At 43.0% G+C, this 24435-nt stretch overlaps 2 protein-coding genes across 4 annotated transcripts; one reads left to right on the top strand and one right to left on the bottom strand.

Moving 5' to 3' along the window:
• The first annotated feature begins 6954 nt into the window (after positions 1-6954).
• On the top strand, positions 6955-12406 carry LOC139931108 (uncharacterized). 2 transcript variants are annotated; one of them, XM_078285256.1, is made up of 5 exons: positions 6955-7070; positions 7726-8075; positions 8503-8669; positions 9838-11060; positions 11220-12406. In XM_078285256.1, the coding sequence occupies exons 2-5, from the start codon at positions 7832-7834 to the stop codon at positions 11623-11625; spliced, it is 2040 nt and encodes a 679-aa protein (XP_078141382.1). In that variant the 5' UTR covers positions 6955-7070; positions 7726-7831; the 3' UTR covers positions 11626-12406. The 2 variants fall into 2 exon arrangements, with proteins under 2 accessions (XP_078141382.1, XP_078141381.1); XM_078285255.1 differs by having other exon boundaries at positions 6960-7070; positions 7667-8075.
• Positions 12407-15672: 3266 nt separating this feature from the next.
• Positions 15673-23958, bottom strand: zfand5a (zinc finger, AN1-type domain 5a). Of its 2 annotated transcripts, none has more exons than XM_078285191.1 (6): positions 23659-23958; positions 19764-19925; positions 18726-18828; positions 18496-18581; positions 17722-17850; positions 15673-17535 (listed from the first exon to the last, which is right to left on the bottom strand). In XM_078285191.1, the coding sequence occupies exons 2-6, from the start codon at positions 19921-19923 to the stop codon at positions 17387-17389; spliced, it is 627 nt and encodes a 208-aa protein (XP_078141317.1). In that variant the 5' UTR covers positions 19924-19925; positions 23659-23958; the 3' UTR covers positions 15673-17386. The 2 variants fall into 2 exon arrangements, with proteins under 2 accessions (XP_078141317.1, XP_071780466.1); XM_071924365.2 differs by having other exon boundaries at positions 23745-23958.
• Positions 23959-24435: the final 477 nt, after the last annotated feature.

Raw genomic sequence — 24435 nt, 5'->3', positions numbered from 1 at the left:
TGTAGTGGTGTAATAGATCATAATACCATTGCTGATGCGCAAAAACCCAAAACAAATCAACAGAAGACTGAATTTGTGTTAATGTATGACAAATGATCTTGCTGTGTGACTAATGTCAAGAATACCAAATGATAGTCTTACTCTCTGACTGATTCAAGTCATTAAGACTCATGTACTGGAAATAGATATTGTAAAATGCTTTGTATCCAGTAATTAAATCACGTTCTACTCACTGCTGTGCTAGTTGAGTGACTTCAGATGGGTTGAATCCAAAGCTTCGAGACAGCTTGTCCAGCTCCAGGCCTTTTCCAATGAAGGCAATCTGATGATGGAATGAAAGTCAGCAAGAACTTTTTGGAATAAAAGATGGTTATGCAAAACCATAACATAGTTGTCAGGACTACTCTATGTGCGTAGTTACTGCACTTTGGCTTTGTAGGGCAGAATAGTTGTCAGGATCTGGAGAGAGGAGAGGAATCAGCAGTGAGTGTAAAACCTCGCTGTGAGCAGGCTGCTTGAAGCCTGAGGCTGGAAAACCTCGTACATTTCTACATTTCTACTTAACAAGGCTGTCGATTTGTTACACAAGCAGTTGTGTGCAGAGAGAGCAGCTCTGAAAAGTGTTGAGCTTGTGGCTTTTCCTCATCATTAATTATCAGGAGCTGTATGTATTTCTTGTGAAGTTTTACATTCATGTATTAAAACCTCTTACAGCACTCCTTGTCCTGTATGTGTGAGTTGCACCTATGACAGTGTTGAACCACAATTTTTGCCATATTCAGCTCATTACTAACCAGCCCATAACTTCTAATTTAACATTTAGCAACATTTGAAGACGATTTCCACATATTTCCTTGTTCCTTTTTTCATTTTCATTTGACATGAAGTTTACCGCTTGCAGGTGCTATTACCTCAGTTTGACTGTCAATTTGACAATTGTCTCCAAGGTATGCAGGCTAAAGATTTGTGAAAGTGGTTTAGCTTGGAGACGACAAGTGGCTGTTATACAACTGTTTTACCCCTTTTAAATGTGGTAGCCTACACCACAGGACCTTCACCTAAGCATTTTATGCCAAGCTGTGCAAACTTTTAAACTTTTAAACTTTTACCTGTCGACCAAGGTTTAAGTGTAGCTAATAATGAGCTAAGGCACAGTCCAATAAATTCATCAAATTATAGATAAACACATAGGCCCGTGATTATACCGGATTATGCTTTTCTGATTCAGAAAATAGGGTTAGCAACAAGCAACAATAATCAAATACTACTACTACCCTACTGCTGCTACTACTACTACTATTACGAATAATAATAATAATAATAATAATAATAATAATAATAATAATGATAATAACAATCATAATCATAATAATTTTCTGTCTGACTACCTTCCCCTCTGTATCCACCCCCAGCAGCGCATCCTCCAGGACTTGCAGCGCTGTGTTCTGGGTCGAGTGGACAAATGTTCCCCTGTAGACGCGCGCAGCGGCCGGGCTGGATCCCTTGGAGCTTGCCATCCCCTTGCTGTGTGATCAGTCCGAGTCAAATAAAGTGTAATATGTGCTACACCAAAGACAGCGCACCGGCCTTTTATCCCGTGCTCCGGAACAGCCAGTGAGCACTGATCTCCACGGAGGACGCACGGCTCCACCTGCAGGCGCCTGCCAAAAACCCAAAAATCCCAAGTCAGTCCAAAATCCACTTTCTCGCTTTCTTATCATAATGGAGAGCAAAGGCACACATCGCCAGAAATGTATTTGGACATACCTACTTACTTAGGCCTCAGTAGGCCTATTCCCTAAGGAACATAGGCCATCGACGAAAGCCCTCCATCCTCTCCGGTCTTGTGCCCTTCGGTCAAGTCGTGACAGCCCCTCAGTCTCCATCTCCTGTTCTGTGCTTCTTCTCTAGGTGGTTCTAGGTCTTCTTGGTGAGTTCCCACAGGTTGGTGATGGTGTCTGGCCAGTAGACTCCCAGGAGGCGTCGGAGGCAGCGGTTGATGAATGTCTGTATGTCTGCTATTGAGTATGTTGGTGGTATTTTTCCATGTTTTGGATCCATACAACAGAATGGATTTGACGTTTGAATTAAAGATTTTCATTTTGGTTTTAAGTGATAGGTTTTTAGCTTTCTAGATTTTGTTGAATGCTGTTCATGCTTTTCCTGACATCTTCATCCGTTCCTCCGTCCACAGTAGGCTAATTTATGTTCCCAAGGTACGTAAAACTGTCTCCTCTAGTTGATTATGATCCATGATTATTGGTGCGTTGTTCTTGTTGTTGATTCTCATGACTTTTGTTTTTGGTGTGTATGTATTTGGAGGCTGTATCAAAATTCCCATTGCATGAGGGGAAAATGCTTTAGATAAGTATTCAGTACTACAGTTCCTTCTAAGCTGTGTGCGTCTGATAGTCTGTTCAGTCTAATAATGTAATGGACACTGAGGTTTCAAATGTACAACACACAAAACATATCATCTGTCAAATACCGTCAGATGTAGCCTCGTACGTTAATATACACAAATCATGTATCAAACAAATGCAATGTATAATTTGTATGTTAATAATTTCCCCACGACATTTTTTTTTCAAATGTGCTGATGTTCACGAATTTATGTTTTATTACCTTTATGACACTGTAATACACGATTTCTCTTAATAAAAAAAGAAATGTTATTTATTTAAAATAAAATAAACAAAAAACGACTTTCATAAGTAATTTCTGATCATAACTCTTGCCGTGGCAGGACTCAATTTTTTGTTTGTTTGTGGTTGGCACTGTAATGTTCAGTATGCTGAAAAACATTAATTCAAATGCACGACTTACTAAGTGGGTGACAGCAACCTCTGGTTCACAGTGTACGGCATCTTCATCCAGCTGCAGCCGCGGTGCGCAACCGCAGTTTTAGACCAGCAGTTCTAGACCTGCAGTTTTAGACCAGCAGTTCTAGACCTGCAGTTTTAGACGACGCATGTGCAGAGCTCCGTGAAGTAGCGCAACGCTGGAGAAGTAGCGAGCTGCAGCCGCGGAGGGGAACTAGTTATCAAAAACGCTCCTCATTAAAAGTTGTTTTTAAAAATAAATAATTGTTCGTTATTAAAAAATATGTAGAAAGTAGCCTACGTAAATATTTTTTTTTGCATGTTTTTTCCCCCAATACATTTTGGGCTAAACTGGTGGACTGATTTGTGTCAAGGGGTGTTTTTTTTTTTTTAAATGTAACAAAAAAATTCCATTGTGTGTGCTTTTGGAAAAAATAATACTCTGAAATCCTTATTGTAATTATTACAGCCTAGCAAAACTCACAATTAATCAAGCAAAGTTTTTGAAAGATGCGCTCTTGAAATCCCACCTCAAAGGCTGTTTTAACCAATGAATTTGTTGTAGGCTTTTGTAATACTTTGCATACGACTGTATACAGCAGCTGTAGCCTACAGTCATGCTGTTCTTACACAGCAAAACTAGTCTATGCCTTATATAAACACACACAATTGAAATATTCAATTAACAGTACAAAATACTTATATTAGATTAACAATGGGTAAATTGCCAGTAAAAGGCATCAAACAAAATATCTTTTTCATGTTTTCCTTTAACACAAACAACAACAAAAACAGTTTAATGGGTTTATTTATTTATTTATTTCTGGTTATTGTGGGGTGATGTGCCGGGAAAGCCACCGGACAATCCCGACCTCTTTTTCTGTGAGAAGAAATAACAAAAAACAGAAACAACATTTTACAACCATAGAATAGAAAGTCGTGCTAAAAACTGAATGCAAACTTAGGTAACTGCAAATGTGACAGATAACAGATATTACTGTGTAAGCACGTTACAGCTTTAAAAACAATTTACATATATTTACTAGCGAATGTTACAACACTGCATTCCCAAATTTTCATTGAATAATGATGCTCTTTGTCATTTTAAACTCCATCTCCATAAGTAACGTCGCTTACCGCCCGCTTCGACGCCACTTTCACTTCTGTCTGAATCCGATATCTAAAGCTGCCAAGGTTCTCTGTTTCTCCGCTGCTGCAGCTCGTGCGCATGCGTCGTTTAAAACTGCAGGTCTAGAACTGCTAGTCTAAAACTGCGGTTGCGCTCCGCGGCTGCAGCTGGCTTCTCGTGTATGGCAACAATATCCACTAGAGGGTGGCAGCATGCTTTATATATGAATACAAGGTGGTTTAAAGACATGGGCCCGCAAATCCTAATATCTGGATCATGAGCATATCTTGACAATTTGTTTTGTATGGTGGCATCATTTCTTGCATAAAACAACCCACAGTAATACCCTACACCGGTGATTAGACAACGTTTCTGACCGCGGTGAAGTTAGTTTTAGGTTGGATATTCGACAGACATTCACTCCGGATCCAGCAGCGTCTTCTTACTCAGTTTCACCCAGTGTTGGCAGTGAGAGGGCGGTTAGCTCACCTCCGAGCGCTCGCTCTTAATCACGGGGGTTTCACTTAGGGACCATCAATAAATTACTGTTTGAATGACACAAAACCAATGTTATTTTCAATACCTTCGTGCTGACTTGCCCATATTAGTGAAAATTATGATTAAAAAATTATACTAAATTGGTCTCATATAGCACACCTATTTTGATTGCTAATGTGTAATTAATTTATTTTACATAAATATTTGAATGGAAAATAATTGCAGTTTTTTCAATAGCTTCCATGTCATGTTACCCTGTGACTCCAAACCAATGCAGAATTGTATTACTACACTGGACAAATGAGACACACCTCTTTTTATTGGATTTTAGTGCTTCTTTTATTTTATATTAATATTCTATGAAAATTCTTTTTTTTTTTTCAATAGCTTCCATGTCATGTGACCCAGTGAATCCAAACCAATGCCAAATTGTATTACTATACTGGACAAATAGGTTCACTGCTTCACTGTAATTGTTGTGCATATGACAATAAAGAACTTGAAACTTGAAATACAATTTTATATTGTAACAAGCATAGCAAGGAACAGGTGAGAAGAAGCCAACATAGCAAAGTGGCCATAGCAAACTGAACAACATGTTTTTACATTTTTCAGAAGCACAATATAGGTATGTTTGTGTGGAGGAAATTACACTATTATACTATTCTATATGTCTTTAATAGCTGTACTGTACACCCTTTGTATTATTATGAGAGCTCATCTCCGTGTGGAAATTTACAAACTGCTGTTCAGCACATCTCTCATGCCTTTGACCTGACCTGAAACAGATAAGACAGTGGCTAGTTGAATTGGTCCTTGTTTGCACTGGAAATCTTTTATCTCCGGAACCTGGTCATTCTATTCATCATGTATCAAGCATGATACCATTTCTCAGTTGAATGCTGTCTCTGTTTTCAGTAATTTTCCATTCTCCACCAGTTTGAGATAAACAAAGGTTCTGACCAGAGAAGGCCTTGAGTGTCCGGTTGGAACTGGATTTTGTCTTGCACAGATGCACTTTAATCGTAGAATGTTTCAAGTATAAGAATGTGCCGGACTTCTCATGACTCGCTGTTTCTACTACATGATTATAAGAAGGGTGGACAAAGCTCATTGTTTCGCTTTTTGTCTCACACACTCGGGTGGGCATTGCGCCTTGCTTGCAAGCAATAAAGATAACAGAAGGACAACTTCTCGTCTCCAAGTCTCTTTATTACAGAAAACTTCCACCACAGTTTGTTTATTGTCAGGAGAATTATGAAGAAGAAACAAATAAAACTAAATTTCAACAATGTGAGGCAGGACTGTACAACGATTCAGGTTGACTGAAATCCTAAGGAGCAGTAGGTGGCGATAATGCACCTGAACTTGAATGACAATCACATAGAATTTACAAAGAAGAAGAGGGAGGTACAAGACATTTTAGAAAAACAGAGCACATGGAATGGGTACCCGCACATGTGGGAATAAAGGGTAATGAATTCCATGTTCCATGCCCAGTGTGTGGCAATGGACAGCAAAGAATATAAAAAGGCCAAGAAAGGAAACTGGGAATGTCCCTTGTGCAAATAAAGTGTGTCTTTGAAATGTGCTCAATGCTGTGGAAAAAAAAAATCGTACTTTAAACTGCACCTGTGAAGTAGAACTGCAGTTGTAGTAGAAGTGTGTACTATTTTTCTAGTGTAGTAATACAATTCGGTATTAGTTTGGAGTCACTGGGTCACATGACATGGAAGCTATTGGAAAAAAAAAAGAATTTTCATAAAAATATTCATATAAAATAGAAGAAGCACTAAAATCCAACAAAAAGAGCTGTGTCTCATTTGTCCAGTGTAGTAATACAGTTCGGCATTGATTTGGAGTCACTGGGTCACATGACATGGAAGCTATTGAAAAAAAAAAAGATGAATTTTCATAAAAATATTAATATAAAATAAAAGAAGCACTAAAATCCAATAAAAAGAGGCGTGTCTTATTTGTCCAGTGTAGCAATACAATTCTGCATTGGTTTGGAGTCACAGGGTAACATGACATGGAAGCTATTGAAAAAACTGCAATTATTTTCCATTCAAATATTTATGTAAAATAAATTAATTACACATTAGCAATCAAAATAGGTGTGCTATATGAGACCAATTTAGTATAATTTTTTAATCATAATTTTCACTAATATGGGCAGGTCAGCACGAAGGTATTGAAAATAACATTGGTTTTGTGTCATTCAAACAGTAATTTATTGATGGTCCCTAAGTGAAACCCCCGTGATTAAGAGCGAGCGCTCGGAGGTGAGCTAACCGCCCTCTCACTGCCAACACTGGGTGAAACTGAGTAAGAAGACGCTGCTGGATCCGGAGTGAATGTCTGTCGAATATCCAACCTAAAACTAACTTCACCGCGGTACGTTTCTGGCGTTTATAAGTAACGTTTGCTACTGCGTAGCGGCCTTGAACACAGCTCCAGTTCTGTTCCGTACACACCCTCCGTCCAGCCGCGCGACAGGAAGTGTTGCTGCTGGGAATCTCCACGAGCAAAGGTTGCTGTGGAGCAAATAAGGTCTTTACACCCCTGTCCTGTCCTGCCTGTCCGAAGTTGTTGGTGTTTTCTTCTGTTTTACTTGGCAGGTAGGCTGTGTTTAATGTCCACTACAGATGCCTCTTCCTTGTTATGAATGAAACCATGGCTGCGAGCAGAGTACTACTGCTGGTTTTCTATGCTACTAGATAATTAATTACATTTGATGGCATTCACCGTGCATCCCGGGTGTAAAATAGCCTCTGGGATATCACACTGAACTCTTGTCAGTGTGAACTCTCTCTCTCTCTCTCTCTCTCTCTCTCTCTCTCTCTCTCTCTCTCTCTCTCTCTCTCTCTCTCTCTCTCTCCCTCTCTCCCTCTCTCTCTCAAATTCAAATTCAAGTCTGCTTTATTGGCATTACAGGAAAGCAACCATTGTTGCCAAAGCAATACAATACATCAGTTATGGATCAACATTTTCACATTAATAACCCTTCTCCTTTGTATCAGTGTGTGATCAGTGTATGATCTGTGTATCTCTCTCTCTCTCTCTCTCTCTCTCTCTCGTGAGAGAGATGTGAGTGAGCTCTAGTTTCTTCACTAGTGAAATGTGTATGCCATGCACCCTGTAGGCCTAATTGTTCATCTGTGATAATGTACACGATTTTATAGCTGATGATGAAGGAGTTTGTTACCTCTCACAGACTCATAGATGATGCCATGCTGATAGTGACACCTACACTGTGGTGAATTGTTCTCAAAGCCCTCCAGCAACAGGGAAAAGCATCCCCCGCCACTCAGACACGCAAAGGCCTTTCTATGCCATTACACCCCCCTTCAGCATCGAAACCAACAGCCTCCGTCCAGCGATGCCCTTGTTCCGGGCCTCAGGCAAGCCGGGAGCGACGCCCGGGACCAAGCAGAGGAAGATGAGGACGGGGAGGAAGAGGGAGCGCAGGGAGACGGATGAAGACGGCTCTGTTGTTTCGCTGGCCCGGCTGTGTCTGCTGAGCCTGGCGGACAACATGAAGGAAGTGTGGGCGAAAGACTACGCCGACAACTACCTGGATCAGTACTGCTTCAGGCACATCATGGGACCTTTCAACATACTGCGTGAGTCTATAAGGCAGTTGTGTCTAGTCGTTCACACTGGGGACTTAAAAAAAATATGACATTAACATTTACATTTCACAATAGCATCATTATTAGTTTCCGCAACACAAAAATGTCTGAGGTAGAATAAGAAGCTGGACTTCCTCATGTACTATGTGATTGTTTATTGCGCTACAATCTCTCTCTCTCTCTCTCTCTCTCTCTCTCTCTCTCTCTCTCTCTCTGTCTCTCTCTAACTCAAATTCAAATTCAAATATGCTTTATCGGCATGACTGTTGGGATGCAATGTTGCCAAAGCAGTATGGACTGTATATAGTCATACAATATCATGTCATACAAATGCAAAAAGGAAACAAAGAAACAGAAAAAAGGAAACTTACGATGCAATATTGCCTCTCTCTCTCTGTCTCTCCTCCCCTCCCTCCAGCGGGCGAGCTGGTGGAGGAGCTGACATGTCTGCTGTCCTCCAGACAGCAGTTGTCCCGAGCGGCCCTGCACCTCCTGCTGGTCCCCCAGCTCCGCGGCCTGTCTCTGGCAGGCTGTCCCGGCCTGGCCACCTCCGCCCTCTGCACCCTCATTGCCGCACGTTGCCAGGTCAGAGAGGAACCACCAGTCTTGGCGCCCGGACGGGCATTTATAAAGTGTCTCTAGTGGTCAATAGCCAGTGTTTGTGTACTGAAGCCAGGATTTATCACATTTGCCTTTTGCCACTAATGAATGAGAGATCACACTTAATGGTTGAGATAATGAACTGAACAGATGCTGGATCAGTGTCGTATTCAGAGAGAAAAATACAGGTCTTAATATTGTTCACAAGCAGCTAGTACAATCAAGTCCGTTTCCCACAGTTTGGCAGTTACCACAGCCTGGGGGGGAGGCAACACTTTTATTCCTCTATTCAGTCTATTCAAATAGTGATTGACTTGAGGTTGTTTTTTCAGCTGTGTGTGTGTATATATGCAAAATATTAGGGACATCTTCCTGATACTGAGTTGTAGCCCCTTTGGCACAATCCAGATTTCATTTTTCTCAAAGCTTAAAAATCCTTCTCTAATTTGTTATCTACATCTCCTTCTTTGTGATTGGTATAATCAGTAAGGGATAATGGATTTTACCTGGATTCATGTCAACAGTGTACTTAATGAAAAGTGCCCCTAATATTTTGTACATTCAGTGTATATCTGAGTAGGGATTTTATTGATATTTCATTCAGCGATTTCAGTGTCTTATCTGTGTTCAAGCACTAAAGTCTGTCACTCTATTGACTATGAGCTCATGATTGGCTAGCTTACTACTGCAACATTAGCTGACCAATACTATACTATATATACTATATTGATTGACGATTGATTGTGTTCAAAATTTCATCACTTTCCCTGTAGGGCTTTAGGTAGCTGCAGGTTGCTGGGAGTGCTGCTATCCAATACACACACACAGGACCAAAGTGGTAATGAATCCAAAAAGCGATTAAAACACGTTTCAGGTAGAAAATAACCGGAATTATCCTTTAAATCTTTAGGTTTTTTTTAAATAGTATAGTTTTATAGCATCCCAGCACCCAAAATAACAAAAATTTACTTGGATGGCTGTTAATTAACCTGGGCATAAGCATACAAACATAATCAGTGTATGGGAAACCCTGCTAGTACTAGACAGCATTTTCAAATATGAAGAACTTGTGATCCCAGGAGAGTTGTTGCATTTTTCTGATGTATTTTGGCCTATAACCCTTTATGTATTTATTTTTAACTTCTCATCTCAGGCTCTGTCCAGTCTGGACCTGTCTGGAGCCCAGCAGCTGCCCTCCCAGGTCCAGCGTGACCTGCTGAGCTGTCTGCCTGTCCTGCGCTCTCTCTCCCTGGCCGGCACCCCCTGTGACAGACGGGTGATCGGGACGCTCGCCCGCCGCTGCCCTTTGCTGCGCCACCTAGACGTTTCCCGCTGTCACTTCCTCTCCCCTGCAGCACTGCTTCCTCTCGGAGGCGGGGCTTCCTCCTCTTCCTCTGGTAGTCCTCCTGGTTCATCTTTCCGCCGCACCTCTGCCTCTCATTCCCCCGTTTCCCCTCCGTCCTACTCTGACCCCTCTTCCTCCTTTTCCTCCCCTCTGTCTCCGCTCCCCCTCAGCAGTCTCCTGGCTCTGGACATTGGGTTTGGGGAAGAAGAGGGAGACCCCACGGCGGCTGCGGCCTACCTTTTGCTCTCCATGCCCCGCCTGGAGAGAGTGGCCATGGCGGGCCTGGCGCAGGCCTGCAGTCTCATCTGCCGGAGAGACTTTGGCCAAACGGACGAGTTAACTCGCAGAGAAGGAGTGCCGCGGCTGGAGGAAGTGTGGAGGGAGCGGAGGCTGAGGCAGGGGATGGATAGCGGGAGGAAGAATGAAGCAGCAGATGAAGAAAATGAGGATGAAGAAGAGGATGAGAGGATGTTGTGGGAGGGCTATGAGAGCGAGAGTGAGGATGATACAAGTAGTGGAGGAGGAGTAGCAGAGAAAGGCCGGGTAGGAAGAGCGGTGCCAAAGCTTGACGCCGAAAGCTTGACCCTGCATCTAAGGGACGTCCAGGGCTTATCGTTTGCTTCTCTGGAGACTGTAGGCCGATTGTGTCCAGATGTCCAATCCGTCTCCCTGGACTTTGACGATGAGGAGGACACCGGAGGAAGAAGCCAGGGGTCTCTGTTAGCCGCGGGCCTGCAGACCTGGTCGGGCCAGCTGCGGAGCCTCTCGCTACGCTACCCAGGACCTCTGGTGGATCTCCTCCCCGCCCTGCAAGGCGTGGGCTCCTCCCTGGTCTCCCTCACCCTGGAGGGGGTGAAAACCAGCCCTCACACCCCTCTGCTGGAGGTCATCCAGGCCTGTCCCAGACTCCGAGACCTGCTCATCTGCGCCGATCCTCCCACTGCTCCGCAGGACGAAGAAGAGGAGGAAGAAGAAGAGGGGGACAATCGGGATCTGCCGAGTCTGCCTAACCTCTACTCTCTCACACTCAAGTAAGTTGAGGTCTTATAACCCATGTGTTAATCAATTAAAGAATGGCTTTGATGCTGCAGCGCCGTGATTCCTCTCACCTTGTTTGTAATTACCTAGAATAGAATGGCCAATAAAGTATTCTTATTCATCTGTGTTGTTTTTGTCTCTTATGTGTCTAGTTTCTCCTATGAACACAGCCAGATGAAGCCTGTCATGTCTTGGATGTCCCTGAAGAGGGTGCTGAAGTGTCTTCTGTCAGGCTCTCCCTTATTGGAGAAAGTCTCCCTGGTCGCCCTGCCTTGCCCTCTGAACTCTGTTTTCCAAGACATACTGTCCAGATTCAGGTGGAACTTGCATCACAACCAACACCGTGGGGCAGATTCCTCAGACCTGCCCCCCCTGCCGCTTGGACGGGTGCGGCACCTCAGCCTGGTCCGGAGCAACGTGTCCATGCAAACAGTGACAGGGTTAGTGCGAGGGTGCAAGCGACTCAAGTACCTGGATCTGAGCTGCTGTTGGGAAATCAGCCAACTGGAGTCTGTGTACTTTCGGACGTCCAACAACGTCCAACTCGTCTGGACGTAGTGAGGAGACGAGGTTCCAGTTCTGGAGCAGCGCTGGTGAGGGGGGGGGGGCAGTGACTGATCGCTCCTCAAGTTACTGCACTGGAGAAAACCTCATGATAATTTACCTTTGAGTCTGGGTTTTGTTTTTGTGGAAGGACTTTAATGAGTTTGGCCAACAGGAGGCGACATGTTATCACTGTAACCAACTTGAGGAAGATGACTCAACAACTTCATGAACTTTCTGATGTCAGACCGGATATGAATGTCAGAGTGTGTCTTCCCTTCTTCCTTTAGCACTTTTTCATAATCTATCTAGTGTCACACCACTTTATACTGTATACTCTATACACTTTATACTGTATATTGAAATAAATCCCATACTTCACATGGGATTGAAATAAGATTGAAATTATGTTTTTTCTGCCTTTCATCAGAATCTAAAACAATGTTTAGGCCTTATTTTATAATAATTTCGGTTGAAAATACACTTGATTTATACAGATTTGACTATTATGTGCATTGAAATATAATGCATACTTTTATCAGAGTCAGATTTTATCTGTGTCTAAGATGGTGTTTATTTTGTTACCTTTTTAACTAAAATCCTTACCCACCCTACAGACAAAGATTGATCTTACAGACTGTCGGCCATTGTGCTCATTGCTTGCAATCAAATGATGTGGGAATTACTGTTTGATAAAAACATGCGATATAGTGCCTTGAATCAATCTTAGCAGGTGTTTTTTGTTGCTGTGATTATCATGTGCCTCATGTAATGGCACAATGTCATATTTTTAATAAAGACGTATTTTAAAATGAAACAGATGTTTGGTTGTACATCCTTTTGACATTTAATTAATTTGATGTCACTAATATTAGTGACATGCTTTAGTGTAAGCATATTTTACCTGTGGAATGTATTGATGACTTTACTCAATCTTTACTCAAAAAACATTGTTTCTGCATCAAGTCCAGTTGTCCCTAGCCTGATCTCGTAGTTCCCTTAAATGCTTTGTCACCATTTCATCCTTGGTGCCTGTGTGTGTGAGTACATGTCCTCAATCGGCGGCTCCCAGATTTAGAAACAGAAATCAGGTCATGATGAATAGCATCCTTTCACTGATGTCATATCACTCTCTGATCCATCACCAACACAGCCAATGGTTTTATAACTTGTTTATTCAATAGCGTGTGTTGTTGTCTGGCATTATATTCCTTTATTCAGAAACGTTTTGCTTCTGCTGTCATTCACTCTCACACCAATACTGAACGCACTCACCTGCCCTCCCTCTCTCCCTCTCCCTCTCTCCCTCTCTCCCTCTCCCTCTCTCTCTCTCCCTCTCCCTGAGTCCTCGGTGACGCTGCCAGTCCTGTAATCCACGAGTCAGAGGCGGCTTTCTAGATGACTCCTGACACTTCCTGCTAACCCGGAGGCGATAGACATGCCTCTGGTCCTTGCTGTGCTGTCGTACAGAGAGATCACCTTACCATCTCCTATACCACTGGTGTTGTGTGCGTTTCAGAGTACAATAAGCAGTCCTCCTAGATCTCAATAGATCTCAGTCAAAGCCCTGCTCTGCTTTTTTTGTACTACATATATGTATGTGTGAGTTTGTCTATCTGTTTGACTGTGTGTATGTGAGTAGTTAGCGTGTTAGTTGCTGTGTGTCGTTATTGTCGGGCCTGAGCTCAGACTGGTCTAATCTGGTTACACTCTGGGAAAGCTTAGTGACGCCACCCCAGGTCACCCCTCCCTAATCTCAACCACTCCTCCTGGCCACTGAACCAAACTCACGCTGTTTCTCTCCCTCTCTCTTCCTGTCTCTCTAGCGCTCTCTCCCTCTTTGCCATGTCAGCCTCTGCCTCATTGTAGAGGGTCATACACACGCACACACACAGACACACACTTTCCTCTCTGGCTCCACTTGTTCATTCATCCAGGCTACAGGGAACTCCTACTGCCTGTTCGGTCCTGTTCCTCTATAGCAAGTCTCTTTTTCCTTCGACCCATAGCTCCTTGAGTATGTTTCCCTGAGCTTGTGTGTCCCAGGATTAATTGCCTGAATTTGTGCCTTGGGCTGAAAAAGTTTCCCTTCTTTAAATATAGTGTGGTTATTTTAACTTTTAACTAAACAGTATAGAGGGTAAAAGCTGGATGGGGGAACAGCAGCATGTTTTACTTATCTATATGGACACTCACTGCCCTCTCCTCCCTTATTTGCCAAATGGCATTTTATTTATGGACAACTGCAAGAGAGCGAGAGAGAGAGAGAGAGAGAGAGAGAGAGAGAGAGAGAGAGAGAGAGAGAGAGAGTGTGTGTTTTCTGTCTGTGGCCTCAGCTAACTTTCAACCCCTTCGGCTGATATTCGTACATCTGGCTACAACATCTGTCGTTATCAGTCACTCTGATGTCTTACATCCACTGTCGAACTCACTGGCAGACTGTGTGTGTGTGTGTGTGTGTTTATGAGAGAGAGAGAGAGAGAGAGAGAGACCTAAAGGGAAGGTGACACAGACAGGCTACAGACATCAGAACAATAAATTATAGGTTAAATCGGAGTGGTGAATGATATTGGAGTGTGTGTCTCTCTCTCTCTGTGTGTGTGTGTGTGTGTGTGTGTGTGTCTGTGTGTACGTGCCCAACCCTTTAGCGCCAAATAAGTGCACATGTGCACCCGTGCACGTGCGCACACACACACACACACACACACACACACACACACACACACACAGAAAGAGTGGGATGCAGGATTTCTGCAGTTGTTCCAGGTCATATTTTGAGTGTGTTGATCCTCCTCTCATCTGTCACCATATTAGTAATGAAGTGCACTCCTCTGTCCCCCTGCTAAAGGGTCTGGGTCTGAACAGTTAGGAGGAGGCTGTGGTCAGTAATTAATGTCTTATACTATACTTATACATTATTACTGGCTGGATTTAATCAGGCTCATAAAAATCTGAGTTCTAACTCGGTGAGGTACGGATCTGATCTTCTCCTAGCGGTCCATATGGGGAAATGATCTAGGAGTTTTGTACATTTTTAGAAAACCATTACAACAGGTAGATCTGTGCCACAAAGGGTCGTCTAATCTTTTGCATCGGTGTAAGCGCTGCCTTTGACTCCAGATTCTGTCCAGACGCTGTAGCCTCTGTAGCTCTCTGTCTCGGTCTCTCTCTCGTCACAGAAACCCCACACGAACACACCTCAGCTGTCTGAGCAGCTGTCGGTGTGACGCCATCTGCCGACACACTCTCCCCCAGAGCTCCCAACAGGAGTGTGAGAAAACACATTGTCTCTAAAAACACACACGGCATGTCCTGTACCTACGGCACAAATCTTCACCCCTCGCCTTGGCCTAGATAAAGAGCGGAACAGAAGCTTGTAACAGTCTCTTCCAGGGTCCAGGGACTAATGCTTCCTGTGTGACCCAGACAAGAGGCTGGTGAGTGGGGTTTATGTGCTGCCAGCACCCTGTATTAACGGGAAGGAGCAAAAGAGGCCAGGTTAACCTGGGTAAAGACTTAGAGGGTAATGCCAGGGCTTTTGACATCTGGGTCCTAGACCATTCTTGTCCTGATGGAAATGAATATTGCAGTTGTTTATATCTAACAATCTCACTAACATAGGCTGCCACAGCCTTCTTTTCCTTTCACATAAACTATGTTAAGGTACAACAAGCCCACTTTTCAGACCAAAACAAAAAAGACATCTCATGGGTTAGCATGGCATTTTCAACAAATGCTTTTCAAGGCGTTTTAAGTACATTTTCAGATAAACTGTAAGCCGATGACAGAGGTTAATTAGCACAAATCAAATTCCAATAATGTAAAAAGATGCTGAAAGATTAGTGTAGTCTAAAACAACAACCCTGAAGCTTTTAAAAGTCAAAACATAATCAGGCCTTGTAATGTCTCTCTGTACATAGTTTTATTTACATGATACAATTCTGTTGTAATGCTGGATAGCAAGATTATATGTAATACATAAATATCAACACAGTTTGTTGTTTTTTCTTTTTTTGTACAAATTTGCATATAACTAAGAATCAGAAAGGAAAAACTCAAACGGATACATACAGTTGTTTTTTAAATGAAAAAACTCACATCCTTACAGGGGAGAAAAAGGGATTAACACAAGTCACAAACACACATGTGTTTCAATGTGTCAGGCAGCCATGAAAACACACTTACTCACAGGTACGTGCACATGCACGCACACACGAATACACACACGCACACTTCTCTACAGTGCTCTATAGCAGACACACAGACCAATAGCTGTTAGAGATGAGAAGTTACATCTAAATCCTGGTATCTATTATTTTTCATAAATCTAGCTCTGGCATGCTCCTGTAGTTCTGTAAACATGTGCTGATAAACCGGGTAGCTCCACAGACGAAAGGGTTGGGGAACACACCCATACACGCATTCTGTGCTCACACAAACTTTCTGTTAGCGCATACAAAAAAAATAATACATAGCGTGGTTCACATACCCTAATTCCACAAATGCACTGAATACATGTGCTAACATCAGTACTATACCAATGGAAGAGAAAAAAAAAGAAAATGAAACATACTTTCAACATAAAAGTGTCTCTCAGCGAATAAAATGACCAAAACACTAGTTGAGTGATGCCAAATTCATTTAGATATTCCTTACACACTACTGCAGATGAAGAGTAACCCATGCATTTATCCCATTCATTCATGCCCCCCTCATACTGTATTGTAAATCCATACAACGGACCACCAGGGAGGGGAGCCACCCTCCTCCCAGACCTCACCCTGGAAACTGCTCCAGCATCAGCGTACACAGCCCTCCACCTGAGCTTCTGGGATTACAATCTGAGCTCAGACCAGTTTGGGACCTCGTTCACCCGTCATGTCCATCCCAAATGTTTAGATTCAGTGAAAAGTGGAGTAATATTTTGTCCCTGTTTTCTACGATACCTCCGACCATAAACGGAAACGACCTCATCACAATCAAAATGATCAAAGTCAACACAGACATGCTGTTCAGAGAGTTACTGAGGCCGACTACCTAAGAGTGTAATATCAAGATGACCCGTCATTCTGCTAGGGCCAAATAAGCTGATGAAGAGAAAGTAAAGAGGGAAGACAACAAAGCTTAACACGGCAGCTGTGAGGTAGGTAAAGCTAGGAAGGACAGAGACAAATTAACAAAGCCCCTTGTGCACTGCGGGGCACAGTTGTACGGTTCTCCAAATGTCGACTGACTCCAATACTAACGGAACGCAGAACAAGAGGTTTGTAGACTGAGGGCCACAACTCGTGGACTGTTACTGTGTAATCTGAATGCATGGAAAGACCTGCCGGCGTCTGACACATGACAAGGTCGAAGTAAAATGGCTGCCTACGGTTTGGCACAAAATGGCGCCTGCTTTAGGTGAGAGGAACACAGCATATCCTGGACAGTTACCCTGGGCTGCTCTTAATAAGACAATATATATTTAAAAAAAAAAAAAAAAGGACTGAACAGCGGCAAAGTCACACCACAGAAAAAAAGGATAAAACAAACTAATGAATTAATCAAAAAAGGAGAAAAGTGATCATTCATGCATCTCCCTCAGACAGGATCTTTTCTTTTTTTCTTCTCTTTTCCTTTATTTTCTCGAGGTTGTAATTTGGGAAATCGAGTCCTTTTAATCCTCACTTAACCACTCATGCCAGTGTTCATTTCAAAGGTTCACACTCATACTCCAGTCTTTTGTCAAAGGTCTTGTCATCGTTGCTGCTGCCATTGATGTCGCTTTGTTAAATTATATTCTCTGGATCTTGTCGGCCACCACCACGGGGTTCTCTTTGCGGATCTTGGCGGCAGCCTCGGCCTTGTAGTCATAGGGACAGTTGTGCTTGTCAGAGTACCGGTGCAGGCCACAGAACAGGTTGCCACAGCGACAGTCGAACCCTGGAAGCACAATGGTCAGGGGTCAATGGTTGAACATATGAGGTGAACAACTACCAGGTGGAAAAACAAAACCTTGTACAAGAACAATTATCACAAACCAAAACAACTCTGACAATCAATGATAGGATTGATATGCCGATCTGTTATGTTGCATCAGCACCCCCCTTCATGCGGCCCCCTGCTCACCTGTAAGGCCCACCCTCTTGCGACACATGAAGCACCTATTCTTCTTGGGTTTGGGGGTGTCACCCTTGTTCTCCTCACTGCTAGAAGAAGCTACAGGGCTGGGACTAGAAGCAGTAGGCTGGCTTACAACTAGATACGAAAGAGAGAAGAGGAAGAAAACAATATTAATTAGTCATGTGTTTAATTTGCCGCTATTTGATATCTTATTTGTACAAGCAGTGGATTAAGTGAGTTTTTATAGTTCTGTAAGGACACGCAAATACATGGCATGTGAGTTTTTATATATTTTTCCCAGAATTAACCCATATTACATAGATAGCACTAGCCCAATATCCAGAATTGCACTACTGTATTTGGCTGAAATTATATCCCTTATCTCTAAATGGTGCCCTCCTAGATAAACCCTTTGCACTTGGCAGAAGACAGTGCACTAGTCTGAGAAAGCTTTGGTGAGCAGCATCAAATCTGAGAATGCCCTCCGGTGTAGAGGTATTTTTAAATAGGCTTATTTTTAGGCAGCCTCTGTGTCTTGGAGGCTGTAAGTAAATCCAGCAGTTGGGTCTGTGGCATGCAACGGTGTATCAAAAATAAACCACGGCTAAAGTGGGTCGCACGGGGCAATGTTTGCCTTAAGAAGCCCGTGTGTGAGCAGTCACCTGTGCGCGCGTGTGTGTGTTCGTTCCTTAGGTGTGTGTAAAGTGCCTGCCAGTTTATGTCTGCCTGCCTGTCTGTTACTATAAGTGTGTGTGTGTGTGTGTGTTTGCAGTGCTTTACCAGGCTCTAGGGGTTCTGGTTTGTCCTCTCTGGAGATGCTCATCTCTGTCATTTGTTGAGTCACAGGAAGAGAGCCTTGAACAGTTCTGCAGGTTTACATAGAGGGAGAGGAAATGGATGAGTTGGAGAAAATGGACCAGCGAGCCAGCAGTTCACACATATTCCAACGTAAAGAACAAATAACTGGCTCACTCACTGCCTCGATCAGTCAAACACTCAAGAGTACTGACCTAGACATGTCTGGCGAAGAGGCAGGGGAGGCATCGACCTTGGCTAGACTGGCTTCTAGTCTCTGGATGGCCGAAGCCTCTGAGGTAGGACTAGCAGCTGAGCCTGGATGAGAAGACAAGAAGTACAAGCCATTAGATAGGAGGAAAACGCCTAGACAAAAGAAATCAATACAAACCGCCAATTATATATCATCAAGAGTGAATTGAGAGAACAATACTTTGTATACCAGTAAGCCAGTATATGAGAGAAGACAATATTGATGAAAGAATTCATTAGAAAACAATTCAATCGCCTGATAGATGCCTGCCCCAATTCTAAAATATCAAATCTGTAAGGTGACGACTTCTCTTTTGTAGTGTGGTTTGTGTTTTACTGTACTGGGATGATGATGTCTAAGAAAAACAAGTTCTAACAGGTTGCCAGTTTTCAGGAGAAAAACCTCAGTGATTGACCTCAGAAGTTTCTCAAGAAGTGAACAACCCCCCCTCAACCTTGTACACTGTCATGAAGAAAACAGCTGTCTTTCATTACACTGAGTGGAAAAACAGAGAGGGAGGGCAGGGGAAAGGGAGCTGGGAAAATACACTGACTCGACTAGAATTGGTTGCATTTCAAAACAATGTCTATATTTCCTTGTCTCTCCTTACCTCAAGCTCTAAATATATGGGCTGTGCTATATGTATATTATATTTAATCCTTTACACGATGAACTCAAGGCTTGTCAACTCAATTTGGACTGCTATAAATTTTACTTTTTCCGAGGTTTGAGAATACCTTCTGAACATATACTACCATGTTTTTAAAGAAAGAGAGAGAGAGAGACAAAGAGAGGAGGCAAGAAAATACTAGCAATTACAGGGGAAACAATCCTACTATAATTAAGATTCCATCAATGTTTTTAGTGCAGAATTTTGCCATGTGGGTGTGTGTGGGATGTGATGAATGGCTAGGATGATTTATGAATCCCAAAAAAGGACAGACCTTTCTCCTATCTCTTTTGTGTGTGTGTGTGTGTGTGTGTGTGTGCGCTGTCTTACCTATAGGGCTGAGCGGGCTCATACGGTCACTGCTCTGCTGCCGTGTCAGGTGTTCCTTGTAGCAAACAGAACACATGCCATTGGTTCTAGGGTTGCCATAGAAACCGCAGCCTGTGGCACAAAGCATGGGCACCGGGCTCTGGTTCGTCTCTTGGGCCATTGCTGACACAATGAGAGAGAGAGAGACAGAGAGAGAATGCATATTAGATAAATAGAGAGAGAGAGAGAGCACATCGTTATACACATACACCTGTCTGTGTGAGATGACTGATAAAATGCTCAAATATTAACCTACAAGGAAATTGCTAACCTGCCACCTCAGTTCCAAAGAAACATGTTGCCGTAGCACCAGGGCTGACAGACAGATAACAGGAAAACAGCGATATGAAAATATGAGGAGAACCGTCTGCCTGTCTACTTTGACCTGTCTGTTAGTCTGAATACAGTAATGAATGAGGACACTTCTCCACAGGAAATCCTGGGAACAAACAACACTTGCTCTGTTCAGCACCTTGGCAGAAGCTGGAGTATGTTCTGTCCCACAACTTTGTTCACTGTTGTGCGCCCCTCTCCAACCCTCCCTTTCATAGTTGGCATAGCTCTTGCTAACATCTGACACAGTCTCTCATTTTCATCTCTGCATGCCACTTTGGGACAAACATACTTTTTCCTCCTTGTTTTCACTTGGTCCCCATGTCATTATAACTTAGGAATATCATGTTATAGGCTATGTGCAAAGGGAAATGATCACAACCACATTTAAGGGAACAATGGACCTCTAGTTTGAACATTGCCAGCCTCAAAACTTTGATATCTCATGCATCATTATCGTTGTGTCATGATTATCATATGAGTATGAATGACAGTTAGCAGTAACACTCCCTAATCAGTTGTTGCCTCACTCTAGACACAAAAAGGAACTGTTCACAGCCAATGCACATCTAATCTGACTCACTGACTGCATCTCAACCAACCTCAAAACAGAGCCAAAAAAAATTACTGTTCCTGGCAGAACACAGACAAGATGGTGAAAGAAGAGGAACAAAGTGACCCGAGAAGTCTCAGTCAGAGACGTCTGAGTAAAGCAGTTTCAGAAACAATTCCGCCTCTCTGTGGTTCATACCACACAAGGTAATTAAAAACTTCCCGAGTAATCCCCCCCGCACACACACGCCCCGAAAACGAGCATCTGGGCGTAAGTTGAGGAAACGTGACAGAGTCCTATGACGTTGAAGCCCTGCTCTGCTGCAATACAATACAGCAGGAACCGGAAGTTGTGTAGGGGAGAAGCTGCCTGTGAGGCAATAGTACAAAAACACCTAATGAATGAACAAGCAGACAGACAGGAAGGCCTAGATTAGGTGGGTATGAAGCATCCTGTCTCCTTATCCTCTGCCGACTGTTTCACAATTTGATCAACTGATACCAGACAACAAAAAACACACAGCCAGCAACAACTAGTGTACACAGCAACAGTATCATATTTCCCCTGTAAACAACCCTTGACCCTGTTGTGCTGTAGCATGGCAGCTGCATGCCTGCCTTGGTGTGAAGCTAGTCTATATTCTGGTCACGGACACAAACAGGGCAGTAAAAACCAGGCGAGCTTAATGTTCCAGGAGAGGCTGGCAGTTTGCTCAGAACGTCCTGTCAGTTCACTCGAGGTGTCCTGACCTCACCAACAGACAAACAAGTGCTGTTAAATCTTGAGACCCCCCTCTCTCTCTCTCTCGCTCCTCCCTCCTCTCTCTTTCTACCCCTGCATGCTACCACAGGCGTGTCAACAAAGGGTTTCCTTGGAAAAGCCCACAAAGCCCTTCTCTCCCATTGCATCACGTGTTCGGCTGCTGACTGCTGAGAAATGCAAGGCAGGAGGATTGAGCAAGAGGTTGGTAACGCTACAGCACAGCTCAAACAGAATTTTCTTTACTTCTGGTTGCCAGTATCATTCTCTTTAAAAACCAACAACAGCAGTTTGACTATGAATGTAGTACAGTCACATGTTTGCACTCCATCATCTGAGCTATGCTGCTCAATAGCAGACAGATAATATTATCTCATGTCACTGCTTTCTGTTCTTGGACAAGGTCTCTCTGAAAAAAACAAAAAAACAGGCTATCTGTTCAAATTAAGACTAGATCGCCTGAGTAAATGACAAGATTCCTCCTGACAAAAAACAACAAAAGACATATTTGGGATAACAAAGAGCATGATGAGGCCTATGGCTGCTAACAGATTAGCCATGGCTGCAGGTTGTCCTCATGACACAATGGAACAATGAACAGTGTGGCTCAGCTGTCATGTTAGAGGCCACCTGTCAATCAAGCAGCATGCATGTCCCCAACCTTGATCAAGATCTCTCATGACCAGCGATGTAGAGGAGAGTAAACCCACCCTTCAATTTGCTGAATAGTTTACCCACCTTTTCAGCCCAACATAAACACACAGTACACATTATACTAAGGAGTATCAAACTGATGTAAGTTATATGAAAATAGGGAGTTATTTAAAGAGAAAGCACATGTGCCTTTATGAAATACAGCTGTTTTTGTTTATGTTGGTGGTGGTGTATCCATGTAATGATCACTGAGCAAGGGTAATCAGTTATTCGCCTTTTTGTTTATCACTACATTACTGCTCAAACACTTTTTTGTTTGCTTATACTAGCAGCAGGCTAAAAGACAATGTCCAAGATAATCCATTTGCACGTTGCTCTTCTCCTGTATTCTCAGTACAACCCAACAGGGCAAGTTGGGGGGTTTCCAGCACAGGGCAGATAAACTGCCATAATCATTCACCACGAAGTTCCTTTCATAAAAACCAAACACTCGTGGCAATAAAATGTGAATAGTTATGACTGTAATAGTCTAAAACGACTGATTATCAGGCATCACAAAAACTGGTCTAGCTTGAAATGATACTGTTTTAATTATAGGCGATCGACAATAGGCCATAGTTTGAAACACACCATACGTGGTATGCCTGTATTTCTAGCCAACAAAAGAAAAGACACTGTTTTTGTACCAACCGCAAGCTTAGCTCATATTTCAGGCCAGGGGGCTAAAAACTACTGAGTCACACTAAAGGACAGAGCATTATAAGCCCACTGCTACATTATTGCAAGCAGTAAATTGTTCAACCTAAAGCGACAAGATGTAACAAATCGTCAAATTAGACAGATGGGAAGACAACATCACTGATGTTTTCTTAAAAATATCTAACAGTCTAGACACTGGTCTCTGCTCCCTTTGTTTCTTCCTTTGTCTGCAATCTCTCTGCTTCCTGTTTAGACACCGTTCCATAGCTCCCCCTTTTCGAAACGTTTTCTACATAAAAACACATTTCTATAAATTTTCAACGAAGAAACTTAAACAACATCGAATATTTCACCCCACTTCGGTACTGAGAAACGACTTGGTTAATGTTACATTTCTCTAAACACCGACAAAACCCTTTCTCCAAAGCAGAAACTATGGCAAACACCAGCCGACGGTTTTGCTAGTAAGACTCCAACGACTCCATTTAATATTTACCAAAATACTGTAGTAATTTCACAGAAACTCCCTCGGTCAACTAGCCCATTCGGCTTATGAATCCTCTATTTCTAGACAGGAATTAGCTAGCTTTGGTTCCCCATCCCCCCAGCTTGGGGCAATAGAAAAACAGAGATAGCAACCACTAGCTGGCTCCCTCCCTTGTTTTTCCCCTCAACCAGACGAGTCACGTTCGAGGGCTTGTGATATTTTCAGCCAGGAGGAGGAGGTGGTGTTGGTGGTGACAACTTCAGCAAGCAAAAGGGCTTGTTTACCACACAAACCGTCACACATACACCCCTTGACCTTTAAATCCACCGTTAAAGGTCGCCAGCACCAACCGTCAACTCAATTTAAAAGACCTTTTCTTTGTTTACTTCGACAAACGATCTCACTCCAGCATTCCTCCTTCTTATCCTTCTAAAAAACGTTAATCCAAGATCCTCACCTGCTAAAAAACGACGAAGATTCTCGCGAGATGACAGGAAAAAGTGTGCGTTAGTCGGGTTTCGGAGCAGAAAACGGTCGAGGATTTGGGGGCCTCAAAAATGTCCTTCCCTCCCTGTATTGTATTGCGTTGTCCTCCGTTTGAGACTGGGATAGACAGATATAATTCTCCTCCCTGCCTGTCTGCCTCTCTCTCTCTCCGTCTCTCTTTCCTTCTGGCTTGATGTTTGTTTCCTTCTTTAGTAAGAGGAGTGGCGGATGATGTCACGGGGAAAACAACGTGCTGCCATTGGCTGCCCGCGGAGCCCCCGAGCGCCTGTCCTACAATGTACAGTACTGAGAGTGGGGGGGGAAGTTGGGTCTGCGCGTGCGCATCGCCAAGGTTTGCTTTATTACACATATATTCGTCATCCTCCTACAAGGACACGAATCTTTTATTGAGTAATCCACCTAAATGAGTAGTGAATAATAATGCTGACATGACTGAAATAAAAAATTATTACTAGGATGTCATTTTCAGAGAATGCCTCTTGCCACATTACCCTACTCTTGAAGAAGAGCTTTGAGAGGGCATTATTGTGTTGTTTAAACTGCCTCTTCCCCATACCCTCTTGACATCCATCATGGTGTTATGCTTTTTTCTGTCGGAGGAACAAAACAAGTATGGATTTCATACCTAGAAAGACATACTA

Source organism: Centroberyx gerrardi, chromosome 8 (assembly GCF_048128805.1).
Source record: "Centroberyx gerrardi isolate f3 chromosome 8, fCenGer3.hap1.cur.20231027, whole genome shotgun sequence".
NCBI classification, from domain to species: domain Eukaryota; kingdom Metazoa; phylum Chordata; class Actinopteri; order Beryciformes; family Berycidae; genus Centroberyx; species Centroberyx gerrardi.
The sequence above is the reverse complement of the archived record's forward strand: the minus strand, read 5'-3'. Positions and strand labels throughout refer to the sequence as shown.

Coding starts and splice junctions, on each gene's coding strand:
- LOC139931108 (XM_078285256.1), top strand. CDS start 7,832: ATGCCCTTGTTCCGGGCCTCAGGCAAGCCGGGAGCGACGCCCGGGACC. Junction 8,076..8,502: donor GGGACCTTTCAACATACTGC/GTGAGTCTATAA, acceptor CCCTCCCTCCAG/CGGGCGAGCTGGTGGAGGAG. Junction 8,670..9,837: donor TCATTGCCGCACGTTGCCAG/GTCAGAGAGGAA, acceptor TTCTCATCTCAG/GCTCTGTCCAGTCTGGACCT.
- zfand5a (XM_078285191.1), bottom strand. CDS start 19,923: ATGGCCCAAGAGACGAACCAGAGCCCGGTGCCCATGCTTTGTGCCACA. Junction 18,829..19,763: donor GAGCCCGCTCAGCCCTATAG/GTAAGACAGCGC, acceptor CTTCTCATCCAG/GCTCAGCTGCTAGTCCTACC. Junction 17,536..17,721: donor CAAGAGGGTGGGCCTTACAG/GTGAGCAGGGGG, acceptor TTGTGCTTCCAG/GGTTCGACTGTCGCTGTGGC.